This window comes from Doryrhamphus excisus, linkage group LG10 (assembly GCF_037039965.1).
Source record: "Doryrhamphus excisus strain RoL-2023G ecotype Guam linkage group LG10, RoL_Dexc_Guam_v1.1, whole genome shotgun sequence".
In the NCBI taxonomy this organism is placed as follows: Eukaryota; Metazoa; Chordata; class Actinopteri; order Syngnathiformes; family Syngnathidae; genus Doryrhamphus; species Doryrhamphus excisus.
This window is the reverse complement of record NC_136366.1, coordinates 4862233-4887172: the sequence shown is the minus strand read 5'-3', so window position 1 is coordinate 4887172 and position 24940 is coordinate 4862233. Positions and strand designations below refer to the sequence as shown.

The 24940-nt window shown below is 43.1% G+C and overlaps 1 protein-coding gene across 1 annotated transcript in view; it reads right to left on the bottom strand.

Annotated features, from left to right (window-relative positions):
- Window positions 1–24382, bottom strand: part of tet1 (tet methylcytosine dioxygenase 1) — a 41775-nt gene extending 17393 nt beyond the window's left edge. Inside the window, exons 1-3 of the mRNA XM_058054181.2 lie at window positions 24242–24382; window positions 23999–24158; window positions 21661–23507 (exon numbers count right to left, since the gene is read on the bottom strand). Coding sequence (XP_057910164.2) covers window positions 21661–23361 — 1701 coding nt within the window. The 5' untranslated portion in view covers window positions 23362–23507; window positions 23999–24158; window positions 24242–24382. The remainder of the gene's footprint in view (window positions 1–21660; window positions 23508–23998; window positions 24159–24241) is intronic.
- Between the last annotated feature and the right edge of the window lie 558 nt (window positions 24383–24940).

The window sequence follows — 24940 nt, the reverse complement described above, 5'->3', positions numbered from 1 at the left end:
CTGGTGGCCAACCAATCACAGGGCACATATAGACAAACAACCATTCACACTCACATTCATACCTATGGACAATTTGGAGTGGCTAATTAACCTAGCATGTTTTTGGAATGTCGGAGGAAACCGGAGAAAACCCATGCACACACGGGGTAAAACATGCAAACTCCACACAGAGATGGCCAAGGGTGGGCTTGAACTCAGGTCTCCTAGCTGTGAGGTCCGTGCGCTAACCACTAGACCGCCGTGCAGCCCGCCAAAAATTTGAAAATTCCACAATTTGCACAAAATCGCAAAAATGCATTTTTAAAGTTGTTTGTTGCGAGTGGCAATTTGTCCCATTTTTTGGCCTGTCCTTGAAGGCACCATTTAGCTTTCTGCCACACTACAGATACACTACTATAATGTATTCTTCCTCTTTTTCTGTCACCTGATATTTGCTCCCAAATGTTGATACTAAGTTGGAATACATAAAGGTAGGATTGGATGACCTTACTGAGTACTAATGTGTGTATTTATTTGAGAAACAAAAATTCAAATTCAAGAAGAAATTTGTAGCCAAGTTGGATGGTAGCGTCTCTTGTGTGTGTAAAGACGACTGTAACCGCTCGTTGTAGCATAAAAATAAGACGTTGAACAGAGTAGTAGGTTCCATAATAATGTTGTTAGCGGGTCGTCTTGCCTTGAGGTGTTTCAATAAATGTTTCCCTTTCTTCTTTACCTTGCATGGACCCAGAAGGGAGAAGCCATTACATTTTAGTGAATCCGGCTCTGCAAACCATTACATTTTGTTATCATTGTGGAAATTGTAGTTCCACACAGTAGATGACGGTAAACGTCTCTTTGTTTTCCTTGGCAAGCAGTTTGTACTGTGCATGAAGGCCACCTACAGCTACGGTACACACTTGAGCTCTTTGACAAATGAGGCTAAATCCATTGCAATAATCCGTAGGAAAACAGTGCGGCTGGAATTGGTAATACCAGACAAAATGATGAATATTGCTAGGGCCGCTTTATCATCCAATGTTTCCGCTGATGTGATCCTTCTATAATCCATCACACGCCATGCTGAATTCCCTGAGAAACACTACACTCTACACCAGGGGTCTCAAACTCAATTTACCTGCGGGCCACTGAAGCTAGGGTCTGGGCGAGGCTGGGCCGCATCAGGTTTTCCAAAAAAAAACAAAAAACGCATTTATTAAAAACAGAAAAATGAATAAACTTTGCTTTGGTTCCGATTTTCTACAAGAAAAGCTCTGATAAAACATTCCACTGTTCTCAAATATCTTACTTTTTATTTTTCTACACAAAATAAGATCAAGAATAAAGAAAATCAATCAATCAGTAATAAATAAATATAATAATAATAATAATAAAACAACAAATAATTAAAACTTAAACCACATATAGTTGGTGGGTAGACAAATTATTTTTTTCAGATTAAAATGAACAAAGCATTATTAGAGCCCTGCAGACATGACAAAACACGACTATAGTCACATTTATACTCTGCAGGGTCTTGAGACACATGCTAACTCGCAAACTAGAGAGCTAGCGACCTAAACGGTAGCCTTCAAGTTATTTCCTTTAAACTTAAAAAGCCAAAAACTTACCACTTCCACACGGATAGGGAGTATAACTATTAACAGTTATTTTACCTTTAACATGAACATTAATCAAAGGTAATAATTTTTTTCTGGGTACGTGATACCATACAGCATCCATATCAAACTTGCGCAGGCTAAACTTTCATATCAAGGCGGGGGGCCTCAAACTAGTGTCCTGCGGCCCACATTTGGCCCATGGGCCGCGTGTTTGCTCTACACTCTCATTGATTTCTATTTTTTATCTCTATGAAAATGGGAGAGAGGCGGGGTACACCCTGGACTGGTCACAGCGGCACAAGCATGCTCTGCTAAACTAAGCTAACTCAGCTAGCGTCCATTCATGAGCTTCCATTGAGTGTTCCGCTAGGGAAATACTTCCCCACAGGAAACCTTCCTTCTCCTCGTGTTAACAGCACTTCACTCACATCATGTCAATTTCCGACAGATTCCGTGTTTCACAGTAAATTATGCTTTTATGGGCAATTCCGCGATTCCGAGAAATCTGGAGTCCCTAAAAAACCTACATGAGTGCGGATCAGCGGCGAAAGCGTATCGAAAATATTCATTCATTCATTCATTTTCTACCACTTTTCCTCAGAAGGGTCGCGGGGGGTGCTGGAGCCTATCCCAGCTGACTCCGGGCGAGTCCCTAAAAAACCTACATGAGTGCAGGTCGGATGTGAAAGTGTATAAAAAATATGTGTTTTAAAAAAAAATCTGCATATTTATGCTAATTACACTGGTCTCTGGAGAGATCAGGCTTTGTGAGTCTTTGTGTCTGCCTGAGGTCGACTACAGCCGCTTGCAACGCTCGTGACGTGTGTACTGTTTTAAATTCAAACATCCACTCCTTTTCGGGCCTCACATGCATACATGTACTACTACTACTACTACTACTACTACTATTGTGCTTCTAAGGACTGACAAAAGACTCACTGGAGCAGCTCAGACGCCCAAACAAGCGCTTGGAGACCAAAACCCTGGCAACAGATGCTCGTACCCTCAAACAAACCTCTCCAGGGAGTCGCAGAGTTTCCCCCGGCACAGATTCACAAACACATCTTAAGTTGCACATGAACGCCGCACCACAGCTTGTAAACGTTGCAGACAGACACCATGCCCTCTTCCTCCTGACTCGGAGTGAAAGTAGTAGCGGTTTTGTGTGTGTGTGTGTGTGTGAGTGCTTCGCTGCTGCGCACGTGAGAATTTCCTTCATTCACTCGAGCGCGTTTCCTGCCTTGCACAGCAAGAAAACACGCAACATGTGGAGAAATCTGAGCGTTGCAAAGTTAGCATTGGGTGCTGTTACAAAGCACGCTGCGTTGTTGCTTAAACAGCAGGTGTACAAGTACTGCTCTTCAGAACACCGCAAGGGGCGACAAGAGGGGGCTCAAAGTACTATCGAAAGATGTGCCGAATTTGTCTTGCCGCCCTTTAAACCCACCTGGAGAAGACAAGAACAAAACACAGAAGGTCCTCAGTCAGAAGAATCCCAAATATAAAACCAAATCCAAGGTGGTGGAGGGATAAGCTCCACTCCAATGCAAGACTACAGCTAGTCTGTGACACACTCAAGCCGCTTTTTTTTTTTTCTTGTCTGTCCCGGGGAGGAAGCCCCTCCACCCCTCCCAAAAAAAAAAAAAAAAAAGAAAGGTATTGGTGGCCATCTTGCTTTTCTGCCTCAAAAGAAAGGCTACAGTAGCTGAGCACAAGGCGAGCTCACGGGTGTTATGAATGACTAGGGTGCTTGTGGTCGACCGTAGCAAACAGTGCTACAGCTAAAGGGCACGCACACACATATACACACAATGTATACACACACACACACACACATACATAAACATATGAGATGCCTTTGGCAAGGGCAGACAAGGGGCTCGTCAGCCAATGGCGTGAGGACCTTACGGCTTGTAAATTATCTTCCATGCCTAGACTCTCCCAAACAAAGGATCCCCTATGTGGGCTTTTTTACTCCAGCACCACACGCAGGGATCGGAGGCAAGATGCGGACTGGAGACTGCACACATGCTGGATCTGGCTGGAAGGGAAAACAACTCTGTGACTCGATGGTGATTAACCCCTTAGGCACCACGCGGTGAGCATAAGGAGCAGCTGGAACATTTGTACTGATGAGGGATGATGATCCGGCTTTATTTAACAAATCATTTTTATGGGATGAGGAATCTCGGAATGCTCTTAACTTAACTAATGTTTATATGCCAGCAGAATACACTAACTATTTATTTATTTACCTAAACCGCAAAAAGGACAGGGCAGTAACAAAATGTAAAAACTCATTCAAAATGAATTAGCTAACTTTAGTAATGATTTGGAGTGCATGAGAAAGTGGAAAGGAAAACATAACACCTTAACAAGTACAGTCAATCCTCAAATTTCTACACTTTTGCCTGGATTTTTGTACAGTATTGAACATAAGCAACTGTTTGCGCAGTGGCTGTATCGTTACACTTTTCTTATTGAGTGTGACTGCTGAATTACCCGCCATGGCAACAATTTGGTAACAAAGGCAATAAACACTATCAAATACAACCTTTTCAGGGTGTAGGGGAAGTACGCATCAACAATAAGTTCTGTCCATATGCCAATTCAAAGGATTTAAAATTGTAATTATTGTCAATAAAATGTATTTTTGTTTAATGTGTTTGGTTTCTGGAACATTCATTCATTTTCTACCGCTTATCCTCACGAGGGTCGCGGGGGGTGCTGGAGCCTATCCTAGCCGTCTTCGGGCGAGAGGCGGGGTACAGCCAATCACAGGGCACATACAGACAAACAACCATTCACACTCACATTCATACCTATGGACAATTTGGAGTGGCTAATTAACCTAGCATGTTTTTGGAATGTGGGAGGAAACCGGAGTACTCGGAGAAAACCCACGCATGCACGGGGAGAACATGCAAACTCCACACAGAGATGGCCGAAGGTGGAATTGAACTCGGGTCTCCTAGCTGTGAGGTGCGTGTGCTAACCACTCGACCGCCGTGCAGCCTTAATTTAATTTAATTTAATTTAATTTAATTTAATTTAATTTAATTTAATTTAATTTAATTTAATTTAATTTAATTTAATTTAATTTAATTTAATTTAATTTAATTTTTTGCTCCAAACAATTGATTATCATTCATTTTCTACCGCTTATCCTCACAAGGGTCGCGGGGGTGCTGGAGCCTATCCCAGTCGTCTTTGGGCGAGAGGCGGGGTACACCCTGGACTGGTGGCCAGCCAATCACAGGGCACATATAGACAAACAACCATTCACACTCACATTCATACCTATGGACAATTTTGAATGGCCATACATGCAAACTCCACACAGTGGAATTGAACCCTGGTCTCCTAGCTGAGAGGTCTGCGCGCTAACCACTCGACGGTGTGCAGCTGGTTTCTGTAACATATTTATTGGATTTATATTATTTCCTATGGGATAAGCTGCCTTGGTTCCACAAAATAACGGCGTGAACGGAGTGAGACATTGTGACACCTGTCATACAGTCTCTTTGTCTTGGTGGGTGGAGGCGAGGCCGTGAGCATACACACAGCGTGAGAAGAGTGTAACGTAGTCGATATCATATTAGCGGACTGCCATATATTGTTACAAATATTTATTTTCTTTTTCATTGTACTTGTTAAAAGTAAATCACCCGGTCTACTGTACTGTACAGTACGGTGTTTTTGTGGGCTTTTACTACAGCAGGTAGCACAACATGAGCGAGTGTGTGGTGGAGTTCAAATGCTCTCACATGACACTGGCCTCTTTTGGGAAAGCACTTCCCCTGACTTAAGACATGTGATCTATGACACAGCAATAAAGTATGATCGGGTGTCCCGTCCGCCACGGCATGCAAGATCTTTGTGACATCACTCATGGAAAAACACGACCTGCTTGAAGAAGAGTTTGAGGAACCAAACAGAAAGATAAAAAGTTTCAAAGCAGCCACTCGTTGGAGAGACGTCAGGGTCACACCAGGACAACGTGAGAGGAGTTGGAGCGTGTGGACGTGTTTGAGGCCACCTCAGCTTAGAGGAAAACAATGTGCAACACATTGAGGAAATCATTGCTTTGTGTTTCCACTAACCTAACCTAACGTGCATGTTTATGGAATGTGGAGGAAACCAAAGTACACCGAGAAAACCCACACACGCACGGGTTAGAACATGAGAACATGCAAACTCCACACAGAGATGTCCAAGCGGAGATTCCAACCCAGGTCTTTCCAATCTCCTGACTGTGAGGCCTAGATGCTAACCACTCATCACCGTGCAGCCAAAATAATATTTTTTTGTAGTATTATGATTAATTTCTATGTATTTTAATGTGTTTTAAAAGAGAAATGGAATGACTTTGAGTTTGCATTTTGGAAGAAATGTTTTATGACTATTGCCCTATTTTCATTTGTACATTTCATGAAGGAAAGGTGCAGTGAGGCAATTCTTAATTCTTAATAATAATCCCTTCTGAATTTTCCTAAATAAGCTTTTTAATCACAAACAATTAGACTTTAAAACCAGTATCATAAATCTTATTTTGAGCTGACACAAATAAACAAAAACATGTTGTCAGTGTGAGAGGTCTCACTCGCTCACATTTTGTATTCACTGAATGTTTGGGGGCTGCACTGTGATCAGTCCAGGGTGTACCCCGCCTCTCGCCCGAAGACAGCTGGGATAGGCTCCAGCACCCCCATGAGGAAAAGCGGTAGAAAATGAATGAATTTTTGGGGGCGAGTTTAAGAGCTAATATGCTAATAATAAAGAAAAATAGTCATACAAAAATATGCTTACTGACTGTATTTTTTAAACTAATGGCCCAAAGTTCTGAAATTATATCCTTTTATATAAAATTTTATGTAATTATCGTAATTTCACATCGAATCGTTTACCACAAAAAGATTCCCCCTACTTATTAAAAATAAACAAAAACATGTTTGTGTCAGTGTGAGAGGTCTCACTCGCTCACATTTTGTATTTTCTGAATGTTTGGGGGCGAGTTTAAGAGCTAATATGCTAATATAAAAAAAAATAGCGATACAAAAATATGCTTACTGACTGTACTTACTGACTTATTTCCATCTGCGATTACATGCGATTAATTGTGAGTTAACTATGGCCTGGTGTGATTAATCACGATCAAATATTTTAATCGTTTGACTGCCTTATAAGTAAATCAAATTGCCAACTTTGCTAAGCACTATCAGCAAAGGAGATTCCCCCTACTTATTAAAAATAAAACTTATTTCCATCTGCAATTAAATGCAATTAATTGTGAGTTAACTAGGACCTCATGTGATTAATCATGATCAAATATTTTAATCGTTTGACTGCCTTATAAGTAAATCAAATTGCCAACTTTGCTAAGCACTATCAGCAAAGGAGATTCCCCCTACTTATTAAAAATAAAACTTATTTCCATCTGCGATTAAATGCGATTAATTGTGAGTTAACTATGAACAGATGTGATTAATCACAATCAAATATCGTTTGACTGCCTGAAAAGTAAATCAACATGCCAACTTTGCTAAGCACTATCTGCAAATATGCAACCTTCTTACAATCTTGGGTGCGGGACAAAAAATGGCGGAAATCTATTTCTATTGAATCTATTTCTATACAAGGCATGTCAGTGCTTTCTTGTGTTAGTTACAGCTCAACTGGAGGAGGCTGTCACAAGTCGTCCAACAGGTTTGACAATGACAACACTACAAACTACACACCAACACAAACAATAAAACGAGTGGAGAAAGAAACATTGCTACTTTACACTGCAGTCACAACTTCTATGTTGTCATTACCCTGAGAACAACTGCACATTAAAATGGCCGATCATAACTCCATTATGGTTCCCTCACACCGACATACTAAACACTCAATGTAAGCAGCACATCCACCATTGCCAATATGCACTTTATGGTCCAGTCCAGTGTTTTTACCAGGGTGGGCTGAAAAGTTCATAGACCGACTAAGAAGGAGCTCCTTCATTTCTCCATCCGAAAATACCTCACTGCTATAACCAATATTGCACCACACCCTTCACTTTCAGCCTTTTAAACGTGCCACATGTTTTCCTCTTTAACACGCAGCCTGGCTCTTGTTAGGGAGAAGAAGAAGAAGAAGCCTTGGACATTAATCACCTGAAAATAAAGTACATGCAAGTGGCGGCACAGCAACAGTCTTTAACTGTACCCACACATCTGCACACCAAACCACTGGAACCAAGCCCCGGGGGTGGGGGGGTTCAGCCCAGCCAAATGAGAACGCTGCCAATACTTCATGTCATTAAGGCTGAAGCTCATGTAAATGCATCTCTCAGTGGTCAAAAGCACACATTCTGGTCTTCATGGCTCATGTTCAAAGAGTCAAAATAATCCAAAAGAAAAAAAAACCTTGATTGTCACTATTGGAGGAACAATGAAAATCAGTTTGGGCATCTCCTCATAATAAATAGAAATAGAACATCAAAAAAACAGCACCTTTAAAGGGGACCTATGATGCTTTTTGCACTTTTCTGACCTATAAATGCAGTTCAAATGTTGTATTCTGGTGTTAAACTATGCCAAAGTTTCAAATCAGGACATTTGTACATTTGGAAGTGAGCCCTGAAAAAAGTTTGGGATGGCTCAAAACGCTCGTTTTTAAAAGGCGTGGTATAACGGTTCCTTTGTGATGTCACAGAGGTTAGGAAGTTAGGAAGCACTTAGGGAGTGTAACCAATTACAGAGAGCGGTCGTGCCTGGAGGCGGGCCGTGGATGGAATAAATTATAACAGAGAGTTTTGGCGGGAAGCACAAATCATAATAGGTCCCCTTTAAGCTAGCAATAGCCTACATTCAGCAAACCATAGCAAGGACTGGGATGAAGACCATTCATTCATTCATTCATTTTCTACCGCTTATCCTCACGAGGGTCGCGGGAGGTGCTGGAGCCTATCCCAGCTGTCTTCCGGCGAGAGACTGGTGGCCAGCCAATCACAGGGCACATATAGACAAACAACCATTCACACTCAAATTCATACGTATGGACAATTTGGCATGGCTAATTAACCTAGCATGTTCTCGAATGTGGGATAAAACCGGAGAAAACCCACGCATGCACAGGGAGAACTCCACACAGAGATGGCCGAGAGTGGGATTGAACCCTGGTCTCTTAATACTAGCTAATAGCTAATAGCTAGCCAGTGTGGCGTGCCGAGGTGTCCCAATGTCAGTACCATATTTGTTGGCCGTTAATAACAATAATAATAACAAAGTCGGGCGGCACGGCGGTCGATTGGTTAGCGCGCAGACCTCACAGCTAGGAGACCAGGGTTCAATTCCACCCTCGGCCATCTCTGTGTGGAGTTTGCATGTTCTCCCCGTGCATGCGTGGGTTTTCTCCGGGTACTCCGGTTTTCTCCCACATTCCAAAAACATGCTAGGTTAATTAGCGACTCCAAATTGTCCATAGGTATGAATGTGAGTGTGAATGGTTGTTTGTCTATATGTGCCCTGTAATTGGCTGGCAACCAGTCCAGGGTGTACCCCGCCTCTCGCCCAATGACAGCTGGGATAGGCTCCAGCGACCCTCGTGAGGAAAAAGCGGTAGAAAATGAATGAATGAATGAATAACAAAGTCATTGTACCTTGGTTAATATAACCAAGGTACTTAATATGTAGGTCACATTATGGAAATGGAGCGTTGTTGACCATTTTGGATTTTTTTTTCCGGAAGGCTATCATAGTCAAATAGGTGCGTTCCATTATGTGCATTATTAGCTGCTTCTTTTTATCTGTTTTTATATCTTTAGAAAGCCCAGAAAAGAATTGTGAATGATGGGTTTTCCTTTAAATCTAGTTAAAGAAACAGCGGCATTGTTAATCATGTTATAGTGACATGGGCCTGCAGTCCTGGTTCTGAATACCTTGGGCATACGCACACATACACGTACTGGAAGAAGTGCGGCCACGATGCAAGCAAATAAATAAAGATACCGTGATAGACTGTTGGGAATAAATGAATACAATATCCTGTAATACAAAACAACTTCTGATAGTGTTTAGGCCAGCAGAGAAGGCCTTGCGACGATAAAAAAAATGTACTATAATAAAAAATCCTTGCTGAATATGAGCGGTGTATCTTCAGTATCTTTTTCTTCTGTTCAACTGAAAGCACTTTCCACTCCAGAACTTCACTTCCAAATCGCAAACACACTAAAACCCGCCGCCAGCGCCAGTGCCAGCCTGCCCAGTAGCGCCACCTGGTGTGGGTAATACCACTCCATTTGCTGTACACAAACAGGAGATGAATGGAAATCTTGCTCCTTCCTTTCAAGGTGAGTGTGAGTTCATCGGTATTTGCTTTGACCCAGAGACACACAACAGAATAAAACACACACGTTAGTTACACACTCGACAGGCAAGCCGCCCGCCCGCCTGGGGGCCTTCATGCCTGTTCACAATGAGACAGGAAAAAGGCTCCCTTAAGTTTGTGTGAAGTGTGCAACATGCTGAGTCAGCACGTGTGCACTTCAAACGCAACGTACACCAGCGTGCGGATGAGGTGGAAGAAAAGTAAGGATCTAATTGTGTGCCATTTCTTGCAGGGGGAGGGGGGGCGAGGTGGGGGCGTACTTTTCGGCTGAGAGTGGCATGACTTCAAAGCTTCTCCGAGGACTTTTACGCTTTTCCCAACAGACAAAGTGAAAGAAGGTTACGTACAGGACACATCTGCCCTTTGGTTGGAATGGCTTTAACATCACGCCATCACGCCATCACGCCATCACGCCATCACGCCATCACGCCATCATCGCTGCGTGTTCTCACACATGTTGCATATATGATCCTATATCTCACTTTCATGGCAACATCAGCATCCCTAGTGACTAGTTGAAAAGAGGCGAATAAGTATCGTCATTAAATGTACAGGATGGGTATGCCCAAATGTTGCCAGCGTCCCCGGCGTCCTCACGAATCATGAACCACTTGTACCTCCCCCGGTCCCACACATGTTACGTAATGAAGGAGACATGCATCGACTCACTGAGAAAGCACCCACACGCGGGGAACCCGCGCTCTTATTTTGACAGCCAATGTCTGTGGCCTTCATAGCACTTAAGTAAGGATGGAACATGACAACAGAAAAAAAAGACTACAGCTGGAGGTGTAGGAGATTTAGTCGGCAGAGTAAATATAAAAAAAGAGGGACCATGGTGCGAGCTCACAGACAATGTTAGCCTTCCTGTTTAGGAATAATACCGATGTTTGTCATTTATTCAAAAAGATATTTTCTTCATTCATTTTCTACCACTTTTTCTCGCGGGGGTGCTGGAGCCTATCGCAGCTGTCTTCAGGCGAGAGGCGGGGTACACCCTGGACTGGTGGCCAGCCAATCACAGGGCACATATAGACAAACAACCATTCACACTCACATTCATACCTATGGACAATTTGGAGTGGCTAATTAACCTAGCATGTTTTTGGAATGTGGGAGGAAACCCCAAATAGAAAAATATTTTTCAACATAATTATTATACTTATGTTTTGATTTACATTTTATTAATAATACATTTTAAAATATAAATATATTTTATTACACATTTAATTATAAAATATAATCATGAGATAATTTATACAATAAAAACAAGTTCATTCATTCATTCATTCATTTTCTACCGCTTATCCTCACGCTTATCCTGCTGGAGCCTATCCCAGCTGCCTTCAGGCGAGACGCGGGGTACACTCTGGACTGGTGGCCAGCCAATCACAGGGCACATATAGACAAACAACCATTCACACTCACATTCATACCTATGGACAATTTGGAGTGGCTAATTAACCTAGCATGTTTTTGGAATGTGGGAGGAAACCGGAATAACCGGAGAAAACCCACGCATGCACGGGGAGAACATGCAAACTCCACACAGAGATGGCTGGGAGGTCTGTGCGCTAACCACTCGACCACCGTGTAGCCCGTGTTTTTTTTCCTTCTATTTTTTTTTATTTTTTGCTAATGATTGTGATATTAGGTATGAATGTGAGTGTGAATGGTTGTTTGTCTATATGTGCCCTGTGATTGGCTGGCGACCAGTCCAGGGTGTACCCCGCCTCTCGCCCAATCAAAGACAGCTGGGATAGGCTCCAGCACCTCCCGTGACCCTTGTGAGTATAAGCGGTAAAAAATGAATGAATTTTAAAATGGCTATTTAAGCCAAAATATTCAGGAAATCAGCTCTTTTCATTGAAATGACTGAAATGTTTCTGGCACGTTTAACTCTATAAAGCTGCTGCTACGGTGTTTTAGGAACATCCCAGGCAGTGCAACGCTGCGTTGTTTGGTCTAGATAATTGTTTAACCTCATTAACTGGATGCAGGTTAGTGAGTTCAAAGTCTTAAACCATGGCGGTGCGTGTCTTCTGGTTATCTGCGCTGAGCCTCATTATGACCCCGAGAATACTCCATCAGAGTAGGTAGGCGGGTCAAAGGTCAGCGGCAGACAATGAGGTCACCATGGCAACCCTCTCAAGACCTCCAGTGTTATATGTGTGTGTGTGTGTGTCTAAAGGGTAGAGGGGGAAGTGGCCTGACAAGCAGTGTCTGCTTGGAAAAAAAAAATCACTCTTGCTTTACATTACCAAGGGTCTCATTTGCAAACAATGGGGTGTGGGTGGGGGCAAGGGGTAAAACACGAGGGTCTGAAGTTCAACCTGCAGCTACAGCAGGGGTCTCAAACTCAATTTACTTGGGGGGCCACTGGAGCTCGGGTCTGGAAAAAAAGAAAAAAAAAAGAAAAAAAAAAGAAAAAAAAAAAAAAAAAAATTATTAAAAACAAAAAAATTAAAAAACTTTGCTTTGGTTCCAATTTTCTACAAGAAAAGCTCTGATAAAACATTCCACTGTTCTCAAATATCTTATTTTTTATTTTTCTACACAAAATAAGATGAAAAATAAATAAACGAATCAAGAATAAAGAATTCAATCAGTAATAAATGAATAATAATAATAAAATAATAATAAAAACTTAAGAAACCACAGATAGTTGGTGGGTAGACAAATTATTTTTTTCAGATTAATATTAACAAAGTATTATTAGAGCCCTGTAGACATGACAAAACACGACTATAGTCACAATTATACTTTTTTTTACTTACAACATATTGCGCAACTGCAGGGTCTTGAGACACATGCTAACTTGCAAACTAGAAAGCTAGCGACCTAAACGGTAGCCTTCATCCTTTAAACTTAAATAGCCAAAAACTTACCACTTCCACACGGATAGGGAGGATAACTATTAACAGTTATTTAACCTTTAACATGAACATTATTCAAACATAATAATTTTTTCTGGGTACATGATACCATACAGCATCCATATCAAAACTTGCGCAGGCCGCACTAACATTAAACTTTCATATCAAGGCGGGGGCCTCAAACTTAGTGTCCTGCGGGCCACATTTGGCCCGCGGGCCGCGTGTTTGAGACCCCTGAGCTACAGTATATAAAAATAACACATTCACATGCATAGCTTCAATGTTGTTTAATGACGGCAAACAGTCACTGCGGGCTGCCAAACACACGCTCTCCGTCTCCGTAAATGTTTTCATGACACACGTGTTATCTCAGCTGGGGTACTACCCCGGCTAATGCACCGCAGCAGGAAAAGTGGGCTTGAACCAAGCGTGAGAGATAAATGAGCTTGCCGGCAGCCCGGCGGGACGCTAGCAGGTTTATTTATACAAATGATACCCAATCTAAGCTACAGAGGTGACTTAGACTCACCTAAATTATACCTTATGATATGCATGCATGGTCTTCAATAGCGATGGGTTTAACCCTTAGATGCACGAGTGACTGGACCCTACAGTCTTCCATAAGTGGGTCAAAATGGCCCATACTAGAATCAATGCGTTTTTTATGCCGATTTTGCCATTTTGGTTAGGAATAATCACTTGTATGATATTTAGTATTATATTTAGAACCACACAAGAATGATTTCATGTTAGAAACATCTTAATTTTTCACTTTTTTCCATCTTTGAAAAAGAAAATGACCCCGTACAACAATAGAAAATGTGAGTATCCATTGTGTGTTGCATAAAGGTAAGTTAAAAATGTGAACGGCATGATATCAAAAATATGATTTTTGAGGAATGCCTGGAATATGAAATGATAACAATTTTTCATTACGAAGATATTTCAAGAAAACAACCTGACCGGGTCATTTTTGACCCACTTATGGAAGGTTGGGGTAGTAACACAAAAACAAAAATGTCTTAAAATGTATAAAAGATAAGTTAAAAATGTGAATGGCATGATATCACAAATATGATTTTTGAGGAATACGGAAAACAACCTGACCGGGTCATTTTTGACCCACTTATGGAAGGCCGAGGGTGGCAGTCTACTAATATGATTTGTAATTCGTTATATTATTACAAAGAATAACTCGGCTGCACAGCAGTCGAGTGGTTAACGTGCAGACCTCACAGCTCGGAGACCAGGGTTCAATTCCACCCTCGGCCATCTCTGTGTGGAATTTGCATGTTCTCCCCGTGCATGCGTTGGTTTTCTCCGGGTACTCCGGTTTCCTCCCACATTCCAAAAACATGCTAGGTTAATTGGCCACTCCAAATTGTCCATAGGTATGAATGTGAGTGTGAATGGTTGTTTGTCTATATGTGCCCTGTGATTGGCTGGCCACCAGTCCAGGGTGTACCCCGCCTCTTGCCCGAAGACGGCTGGGATAGGCTCCAGCACCCCAGCGACCCTCGTGAGCATAAGCGGTAGAAAATGAATGAATGAATATATTATTCTCCATTTTGTATGTATGCTAGCGTCCACCCACTGAGACAAAACACCAAAAGGGCTCACTCCTTACATGCCGTTGTTCCCTGTGCTGAAACCGTAAAATATTGGCATAATCGTCAAAAAAACACACTAACCAGGGTTCCACTGTACTAGCAAATATTCTCCATTCGCTGGTAGGCTTGCAACATCAATGGGAATCTACTGTACTGGTGATATATAGTATTTTGCAGATGTTCCCATTTAAAGACATGTATATCATTATAAAAAATGCAACATGCACTTGATGTAGTGACTTATTGGTCTGGAGGGATGTGTGCTTCATTTCCAGACATCTATCTCTGGCTGACGTGAGCAACAGAATGTTTTCAAAATAGGTCATTTCCCCGTTGGTTTGAAGCAGATGATGGTGATGATGGCCATGTGTATCAATAGCACCAGAAGGGAATATTAGCGATATTAATTCTATGTGCTCATCCATCAATAAAAGGTTTAGCAGGTTCGGGCTGTTTTGCTGAAATGTCGAAAGAAAAGGTGCCTTCAGGGCAAAGTTCCAAACTCATCTTGACGGCCATGAGGGAACCATCAAGCTTGAGTGAAAGCAGACATTTTTGAAAATAGGAAAAAACCTCCAACTCTCGCATCGAGCAGACCGACTGCTTTTGTTTGCCAAATTGTTCCCGGCATATTTTGGGTTGGCCAGGCGTGGAATCAGCGAGCTACTTTATTGTGACCAAAACAAACCACAGCGGGCGTCATCGCTCGCTGCGTGGAAAACAGGAACAGCTATCGACATGCCGCTACACGAGACGCTCCGCTTGGCCTCTGCCCTTTTTCACAATCCTGTCGAGGAGACGTTTGGAGGAAGGGTGTGTGAGCTTGATCAGCAAGACCGGCCAGTGGCAATATCGACATATTGCTCTATTATTACACATCTCGCTTTCCCCACTCAACTTGTTGAATGAAATTACCAAATTATGTTGGTGCCTTGAGTTGCGAGTGTTGGAAATCACAAGTTTTTGGAGATAAGAGCTGTCTCAGACAAATTTTCTTGCTAGGAGTTGCTATAAGCTAAAATTTGGTTAATTAGAGCCTTATGAAATACATTTTATTTTTTAGTTTGTCGTAAGTAAACAATGTAAAACGCTCTTTACATTAAAAGGGACCTGTTCTGATCATATTTCAGCCCTTTGTATTGAGTTGTGGACTCCTATAGAGCAGCTACATACAATAACCTTCTAGATCTTCCAGAATCTGCGCCTATTCCAGCTGTATTTGCAATGATATATGATTCCCGCCAAAACAGCACAACTTGTTCAGAGATGATAAAAGTTGATAATAACCGGTGATGTTTAGGTTTAGAATGTTTAGTGTTGTAGATCACAAGTTTTTGAGCTGTCTCTCAGACAAATTTTCTTGCTAGGAGTTGCTATGAGCTAAAATTTGGTTGATTAGAAATCAACCAAATCCATTTTAGTTTTTAGTTTGTCGTAAGTAAACAATGTAAAACGCTCTTTACATTAAAAGGGACCTGTTATGATCATATTTCAAGCCCTTTGTATTGAGTTGTGGACTCCTATAGAGCAGCTACATACAATAACCTTCTAGATCTTCCAGAATCTGCACATATTCTTTACATTAAAAGGGACCTGTTATGATCATATTTCAGCCCTTTGTATTGAGTTGTGGACTCCAATAGAGCAGCTACATACAATAACCTTCTAGATCTTCCAGAATCTGCACCTATTCTTTACATTAAAAGGGACCTGTTATGATCATATTTCAAGCCCTTTGTATTGAGTTGTGGACTCCTATAGAGCAGCTACGTACAATAACCTTCTAGATCTTCCAGAATCTGCACCTATTCTTTACATTAAAATGGACCTGTTATGATCATATTTCAAGCCCTTTGTATTGAGTTGTGGACTCCTATAGAGCAGCTACATACAATAACCTTCTAGATCTTCCAGAATCTGCACCTATTCTTTACATTAAAATGGACCTGTTATGATCATATTTCAAGCCCTTTGTATTGAGTTGTGGACTCCTATAGAGCAGCTACATACAATAACCTTCTAGATCTTCCAGAATCTGCACCTATTCTTTACATTAAAAGGGACCTGTTATGATCATTTTTCAAGCTCATTGTATTGAGTTGTGGAGTCCTATAGAGCAGCTACATACAATAACCTTCTAGATCTTCCAGAATCTGCACCTATTCCAGCTCTATTTGCGATGATATATGATTTGCGCTTCCCGCCAAAACAGCACAACTTGTTCGGAGATGATAAACGGTATAGGAGTTGATAATAAACGGCGATGTATATTTTTAGAATGTCGGCTGTATTAACATACAGCCATATGTGCTGGATCCTGAATCTGATCCGGAAGTAGAGACTGGACAGTCCAAGTTTGTCAACAAAAGAGGTTAGTAGCTTTAGCATTTTTGTGTTTTCTACAGCATCGGTAACATGTAATGCGGTCATTACAGGTTTTTATGGGACTACCGGTGTTTAAAAAAATAATTGCGCAGGAAGAGGGTAGATTATACACATGCTTAAGTGAGCACCCTGCCCCCCCTCATCCCATGCAGTAGCTAAGAAAGTTTAAAAATGGCATCTGCGACATGAATCGCATGATGCCTTGTTATTCATTCATTTCAGTTATTACTAGGGGTGTCACAAGAGCTCATGTCACAAGGTCTTGTGAGATTGTCAGATTTAAAAAAAAAACATCTTTTATGGGCACTAGGCCTGGGATTATAATAAAATAATGATTCATCACCCAATAAATGCAAATGAACTCCACGGTTCTCAATATACCGTGTGCATCCGTGTCTGTTTTATGCTTCTGTGCTAAGAGGGTTCACTCTGTGCATTGGTTTCAGCAAATAACATGAACGGAGTGAGCCTTTTTGTCCAATTATTTCAATGGGTGCCACCACATGCTAGCATACACAGAGAGTGCAGGAGAGTGGAACGCAGTACAAATGAAATTTGATCGTGGCAATACAGTATTTTCATTCATTCATTCATTTTCTACCGCTTTTTCCTCACCAATCACAAGGCACATATAGACAAACAACCATTCACACTCACATTCATACCTATGGACTATTTGGAGTGGCTAATTAACCTAGCATGTTTTTGGAATGTGGGAGGAAACCGGAGTACCCGGAGAAAACCCACGCGTGCACAGGGAGAACATGCAAACTCCACACAAAAATGGCCGAGGGTGGTATTGAACTCGGGTCTGCGTGCTAACCACCCGACCGCCGTGCAGCCCAGTTTTGACTAATAATGGTCATAATGATGCTCAAACCTACGTACATATGGGGGTTAGGAAAAGTGTTTGCCACTTCCTGATGTCTTATTTGTTGTCACACTGGTGTTTCGGATCAACATGCAAACTCCACACAGAGATGGCCGAGGGTGGAATTGAACCCTGGTCTCCTAGCTGTGAGGTCTGCGTGCTAACCACTACACCGCCTATTTCTATTTTCAATGGGAAAATTAGTTTCTAAACGCACAGATTGGAGAAAGATACATATACATAAACATATGAGCGCTAATGTCAGCTAGGAGCAATGGAGGAAGTAGCCAGATCCGAATGGAGCGGGATCTACAAGTGTGTGTGTGTGTGTGTGCACGTGAGGATATAAACAAAGTGTAGCACTGCAAACGAGCCACACTGACCCACATTTCGGGACGTTCCTAATAATATGTTTGCCTCTTTTGTCCCTTCCCGTTCTCCACGCCATGGCGCACAAAGGTCTGCACTAAGTGATCCTGCAGGTGTTATATAACAATCATTCCTAATCTGCCTCTGCTGACGGCAAGGGCTCTGTCAATACACACACACACACACACACAGACCCTCTCTCGCAGTGGTTGGAGCTGAGCCCTCCCCCCAAGCCACATGGACACCATTGAGCGATGCACATGGCTACTAACAATGAAAAGAGGACATTTCTGCTGGTCACAAATCAGCACGTGTCATATTAAAGACAAACACAATGTGCTTGGACTCTATGGTGGGAGAATATTCCCAAAACAAGTTACATGCATAATGCAATGCTAGGCCTATTAGCCGCATTTGCAAACAGCTGCTGTGTGACACACGCCCAACACAAAGCAACATTAGGATTGGGTTGAGTATTGTGAATGTGTTTGCCTTTCTTTAAAATATATTGATTATTCATTCATTCATTCATTCATTCTTAATATATTGGTTATTAAAAAGCAAAACAAAAATAGTGTGAGCAACATGCAGCTGTCTTCGGGCGAGAGGCAGGCTACACCCTGGACTGGTGGCCAGCCAATCACAGGGCACATATAGACAAACAACCATTCACACTCACATTTATACCTATGGACAATTTGGAGTGGCCAATTAACCTAGCATGTTTTTGGAATGTGGGAGGAAACCGGAGTACCCGGAGAAAACCCACGCATGCACGGGGAGAACATGCAAACTCCACACAGAGATGGCCGAGGGTGGGGAAAGACAAAATAAGAAGCCAGAAAGTTACCACTTCCACACAAAATAGGAGGAGAACTCATTCATTTTCTACCGCCTATCCTCACGAGGGTCACGGGTGGTGCTGGAGCCTATCCCAGCTGTCTTCGGGCGAGTGGCGGAGTACACCCTGGACTGGTGGCCAGCCAATCACAGGGCACATATAGACAAACAACCATTCACACTCACATTCATACCTACGGAAAATTTGGAGTGGCCAATTAACCTAGCATGTTTTTGGAATGTGGGAGGAAACCGGAGTACCCGGAGAAAACACACGCATGCACAGGGGAGAACATGCAAACTCCACACAGAGATGGCCCAGGGTGGAATCGAACCCTGGTCCTCCTAGCTGTGAGGTCTACGCGCTAACCACTTGCACAATATATTGGTTATTAAAAAGCAAAACAAAAATAGTGTGAGCAACATGCAGAGATAGTAGGCATGTTTCTGGCTAAAACAGAGCAGTCGCTTGTGTGGATATCCGAACCCTCAACAAATGTGAGGCCAAAATAATCCCATTAAATCAGGAGTATGTCATTCTCATCATGCTGAAGTGACTCTCGTGGCTCTGGAGCACGGAGAAGAGGACTTGATTCAGACATAGACGTGTTTTTGGCAAGTAACAGAGGCTGGCTTGTGCCGAAATCTGAACTCGGGTCCAAAATCATTCTATTAATCAGTAGTATGTGTGTAATTCTGGTAATGTTACGTTGTTTTAAAGCTTCCTGGCTCTTTTCCAGGATGATGATGCTAATGCTAAAAGACGACCATGCATCCAACGTTTGCGTTATATCCATCCATCCAATTTCTATGCCACTTGTCCTCACTAGGATTGGAACCTATCCCAGCTGACTCATTGCAAGAAGCGGGGTACACCCTGGACTGGTGGCCAGCCAATCACAGGGCACATATAGACAAACAACCATTCACACTCACATTCATACCTATGGACAATTTGGAGTGGCTAATGAACCTAGCATGTTTTTGGAATGTGGGAGGAAACTGGAGTACCGTTCATTTTCTACCGCTTATCCTCACAAGGGTCGCGGGGGGTGCTGGAGCCTATCCCAGCTGTCTTTGGGCGAGAGGCGGGATACACTCTGGACTGGTCGGGCACATATAGACAAACAACCATTCACACTCACATTCATATCTATGGACAATTTCGGACCTAGCATGTTTTTGCAATGTGGGAGGAAACCGGAGTACCCGGAGAAAACCCACGCATGCACGGGGAGAACATGCAAACTCCACACAGAGATGGCTGAGGGTGGGATTGAACTCGGGTCTCCTCGCCGTGAGGTCTGCGCGCTAACCACTTGACCACCGTGCAGCCCTAAAGAGAGTTGTTGAAATGTATAAATATTAGGGGTATCGGACCGGTATGGAGGAATTATGACATCATACCAATAAATCCAATGACAGTAACAATATCTCTGATAACCGATAACTTATTAAAATGCTCCAATGGGGAAAGGTTACCCGTACTATGCAGGCAAGCAAATCAAGTGCTGCCTTTTTCTCCTGTCTGTGACGTTAACGACTGTTGTAACTTCCACTTAATAATAAATAAATACATTGAATGAGGATTGAACCAGCAACCCCGGTGCTGGAAGCCAACCAACGTAACACCACAGCCACATCATCCTGTAGAACAGGGGTCTCAAACACGCAGCCCGTGGGCCAAATGTGGCCCGCAGGACACTAGTTTGAGGCCCCCGAAAGTTTAATGTTAGTTTGATATGGATGCTGTATGGTATCATGTACCCAGAAAAAATTATTACGTTTGATTAATGTTCATGTTAAAGGCTAAATAACTGTTAATAGTTATCCTCCCTATCCGTGTGGAAGTGGTAGGTTTTTGGCTATTTAAGTTTAAAGGAAATAACTTGAAGGCTACCGTTTAGGTCGCTAGCTCTGCGAGTTAGCATGTGTCTCAAGACCCTGCAGTTGCGCAATATGTTGTGAATAAAAAGAGTATAAATGTGACTATAGTCGTGTTTTGTCATGTCTACAGGGCTCTAATAATGCTTTGTTCATTTTCATCTGAAAAAAATAATTTGTCTACCCACCAACTATATGTGGTTTCTTAAGTTTTTATCATTTGCTGTTTTATTATTATTATTATTATTTATTACTGATTGATTGATTTTCTTTATTCTTGATTTGTTTATTTATTTTTCATCCTTTTTTGTGCAGAAAAATAAAAATTAAGATATTTGAGAACAGTGGAATGTTTTATCAGAGCTTTTATTGTAGAAAATTGGAACCAAAGCACTGAAAAAGTTATAAATATGTAAAATATTTATAACTTAAAACTATTTACCATTTATAACTTAAAACTATAAAATATGTATATTTTTCTGTTTTTAATAAATGCGTTTTTTTGGGGTTTTTTTTGGAAAACCTGATGCGGCCCAGCCTTGCCCAGACCCTAGCTCCAGTGGCCCCCAGGTAAATTGAGTTTGAGACCCCCTGCTGTAGAAGATGTGGAACGCTACTAGCACCTGCTACGCTCACACACACACACACACACACACACACACACACATTACTCCGACCACGTGCTGCTGGTCATCCTCCACACACAAGGCGCTCCAGTTCCACACTCCGCCCCCTTTTCCACCAACCAATGTCAGACAGGAAGGTGGCGCCACATTTCAAGCTAACGTTAGAAATTCTCACGGTAACATTATCGTAGTCGCTGTTGCGGAAACACAATATTTCAAAAGTCTAACCTGTGCAGCAGGAAGCGCAAGCGGACTCGATGTCCGTCTCCTCTTCAGTTCCACACACTTCCTCATCTTGCAGATCTGGTGTCCCGTCCTGCGGTTGAGGCAGCAGCTGCATCGGCCGCAGCTGATCTTCCTCAGACACGGCTCGCACCTCCCACATCTGCTACGCTTTCTCCTCTCCTTACGTTGTTCCTTGAGCAGCGAGGACAGGCGCCCGCGCTCGGGCCCCGACAGTCCCGGCGGAAGCGAGGATTCCCCGTTGCCGAGCTCGGATTCTGTATCAAATGAGAAGGAGGAGCGTGTGCTCTCTGAGCTGCAGGACAACACCGAGCTGCCGTCCAGAGATGGAGTTGAGATCTTTGGCGGTGGTTCCACCTCGGGGACCGGGTCACACGATGGCAAAGAGTTCTCCGTTTCTAGTGGTTCTGGAGAAGGTTGCCTATCTTTGGTGTGCGATTGCAGATCCCAGAAACTCCTGCAGATAATAACCGGTGTACTTCGCACTTGATTGGTCTCTGTGACACTAGAAGGTCCTGGGACTGGAGGCTTAGCACCATGAACGGTAGTTTGCATGTCTTTCTCACCCTGAAGGTCCACTGAGGTGGATGGGACTTTGGTGGAATTTGAGGTAGCTGTGTTTGGGACAGTTAGCACCGTATCTAGTGACTGTTCCTGTGGACCTTCAGTGGAGTGTTGTTTTTCCAGAGGTTCAGAGGCTAGCTTGCGTTGGTGGGATACATCGGTATCGGCGAGAGCGTCACCGTGGTCGTTAGCCAGCACCTCAACCGGTTGTTCAGCCTCAGTAGATCTTGGAGGTGTTTTCGCTGCAACTCTTTGTGGGTATACTTCCTGTTTCTCAGGTGAGTCAGTCCTATTCGCTCCCGAGTCCAAAACATCATCTTTGACATGGCTATGTTCCTGTTCCGGTCTTTCCAAATCAGGAGAGTCGACCTTAGTAGCACCTAGCTCAGCACCTAGCTCATCTTTGTTTGGTTCCAGTTGAAGAACAGAGCTTGCGGTCCCAGACTCGCCTTCATCACCTTCAACGCTTGTCTGGTGGTCTTGCTCGGCTACGTCGCTATCACAGCTGCACGCCACGCAGTCCTCCAAAGTGTCACTATGTGGCGGAGAATCCGCTTTAAGGGGGCTACCCTCTTTAGCACCTTTATTTGCCGGGACCTGAAAATCAGTTTTCAGAGAAACGGGCTGAAGTTCTTCAGCGTTGCCGGGTTCCTGTTTCTGGACATCAGAAGCTATTTCGTCTATTTGGGTGTTGAGTTGGTTTCTGCGATTCAACGCATCTCCTCTTCCAGGAGTCCCCCTGGTCTTTTTTGTACCTCTGCATGGTTTTGGAGGCAAGCAGGAATCAGCTGATATCCTCATACCCCGTGGGGACTTTCTTCGCCACAGGGGGTCCTCTAATTCTCCGTAGTGGTCAGGCACATTGCTCAAACGCCTAAGCCTCACAGATCCTGTTACACCGAGGACATGGTTAACCCTAGAAGTGGACACGCTTCCTTCACCGAAAACCCGAGTACCCGCTCTTCCCCGAGGACTTCGGCTTGACTGAGCCTTGGAGGTGGACCTGGTTTGGAGCTGCTCTGAAACTCTTCCTCTGGCTTTAATTGAGTTGCCGCTTTGCCGTTTGGTGCTTGCGGCTTTCTGGCCCGTTTTCCTCCTGGTGGATTTGGTGGTGGCAGGCATGGCTGAGGGTGTAGAGGCGGGGATTTGTGACAGCCAGCATGGGAGCCAGGGTTTTGGTGTCGAACCCGGTGCACAATTTAGTTCTGAGAATCTATTATTTTACTCTTGACCTGTCCGCTTGAGTGTAGCAGTTGGCTGTGCATGACCTATAAATAGAAAATCAAGAAAAGCAAAAATGAAACCAGTACCTGGAATCCCTGTGGGGGGGGGGGGAAAAACGTCATTCACAACCCCGAGGTGATTTTTAACCAAAACATTTCTTCTCTGAAATGGCAATTTTAGCCACGCCTGACTTCATGTTCTGGAACAAGCACTAGACACAATGAGTGGGGACTACAGGAGCAAAAGAAGTTTGCTCTAAAAACAAATACTACCGCTTCCTCCTTGGCGTGAATGGTTTAAAGGGCAAACCTAGTGAACTGAGTGCCGTGTCTACCTAGGAAAGGGGGTTAAACACCGCCTCCGTCGCCCTTTTAGTCATATTTTTGCACTTGCCCGCCCGTCTTTTTAAAGCACCGGCTGTGGACATTTAAAAAAACAAACATCCACACGCGCAAAGAAGCGCACTTTCACACGGTTTAGAGCGCTCGTGTGTGCGTTTATTTTACACGTTGGAGGCAAGAAATGCTTGACATACCAGAGAGAACTGCTAATAATACTCCTCTCCAGCGAGACAGCCAGTATGCGTTTCCCTCCTCGGCAAATTTAGACCGCTGCTGGCAAGTTGGCTCCCACACGGACATGACAGGCGCACTGGGGGCCACGTCGCTCGCTTCTTTCTTCCACCGCCTCTCGCCCTGGCGCGGCACAAACAACAGCAAGAGAAAACACGTCAATCCTTCTCTTCTTCTGTCAAGCCAGCCAGGGTAGCCCCGCTCACCTCGCTCACGCTCCCCCTCCGCCAGACGCAACCTTCGGGCTCGGCCGGCTGAGAGCTGGTCGTCGTCGTCTCGCTGGGCGGCGGCGAGAAAAGCAGGCGCGGATCTCTGCTGTGGCTGGATCCTGGACCGCCATGTTCAACCGTGCGCGTGACTCCCGCCTTTCTCGCGAAAATAGTCACCTTTCTCCCGCCAAGTCTTTGTTGTTACAACATTACAGATGCGTAATATCCATACTCTATAGATCTGTATATATATATATATATATATATATATATATATATATATATATATATATTCATTTAGATATATATACATTTAGAGTAGTTACTGAGGAATTCAGTAACTCATTAAGAACTAATGAGGAACTAATGAGTAGAGGTGTTACTGAAGAACTATGGCACATACATTTAGAGTAGTTACTGAGGAACTCATGAAGAACTAAAGAGGAACTAATGAGTAGAGGTGTTACTGAGTAACTATGGCACATACAGTTAGAGTAGTTACTGGGGAACTCGTGAAGAACTAATGAGTAGAGGTGTTACTGAGGGACTATGTCACGTACATTTAGAGTAGTTACTGAGGAATTGATGAACTCATGAGTAGAGGTGTTAGTGGGGAACTATGGCACATACATTTAGAGTAGTTACTGAGGAATTGAGGAACTAATGAGTAGAGGTGTTACTGAGGAACTATGGCAC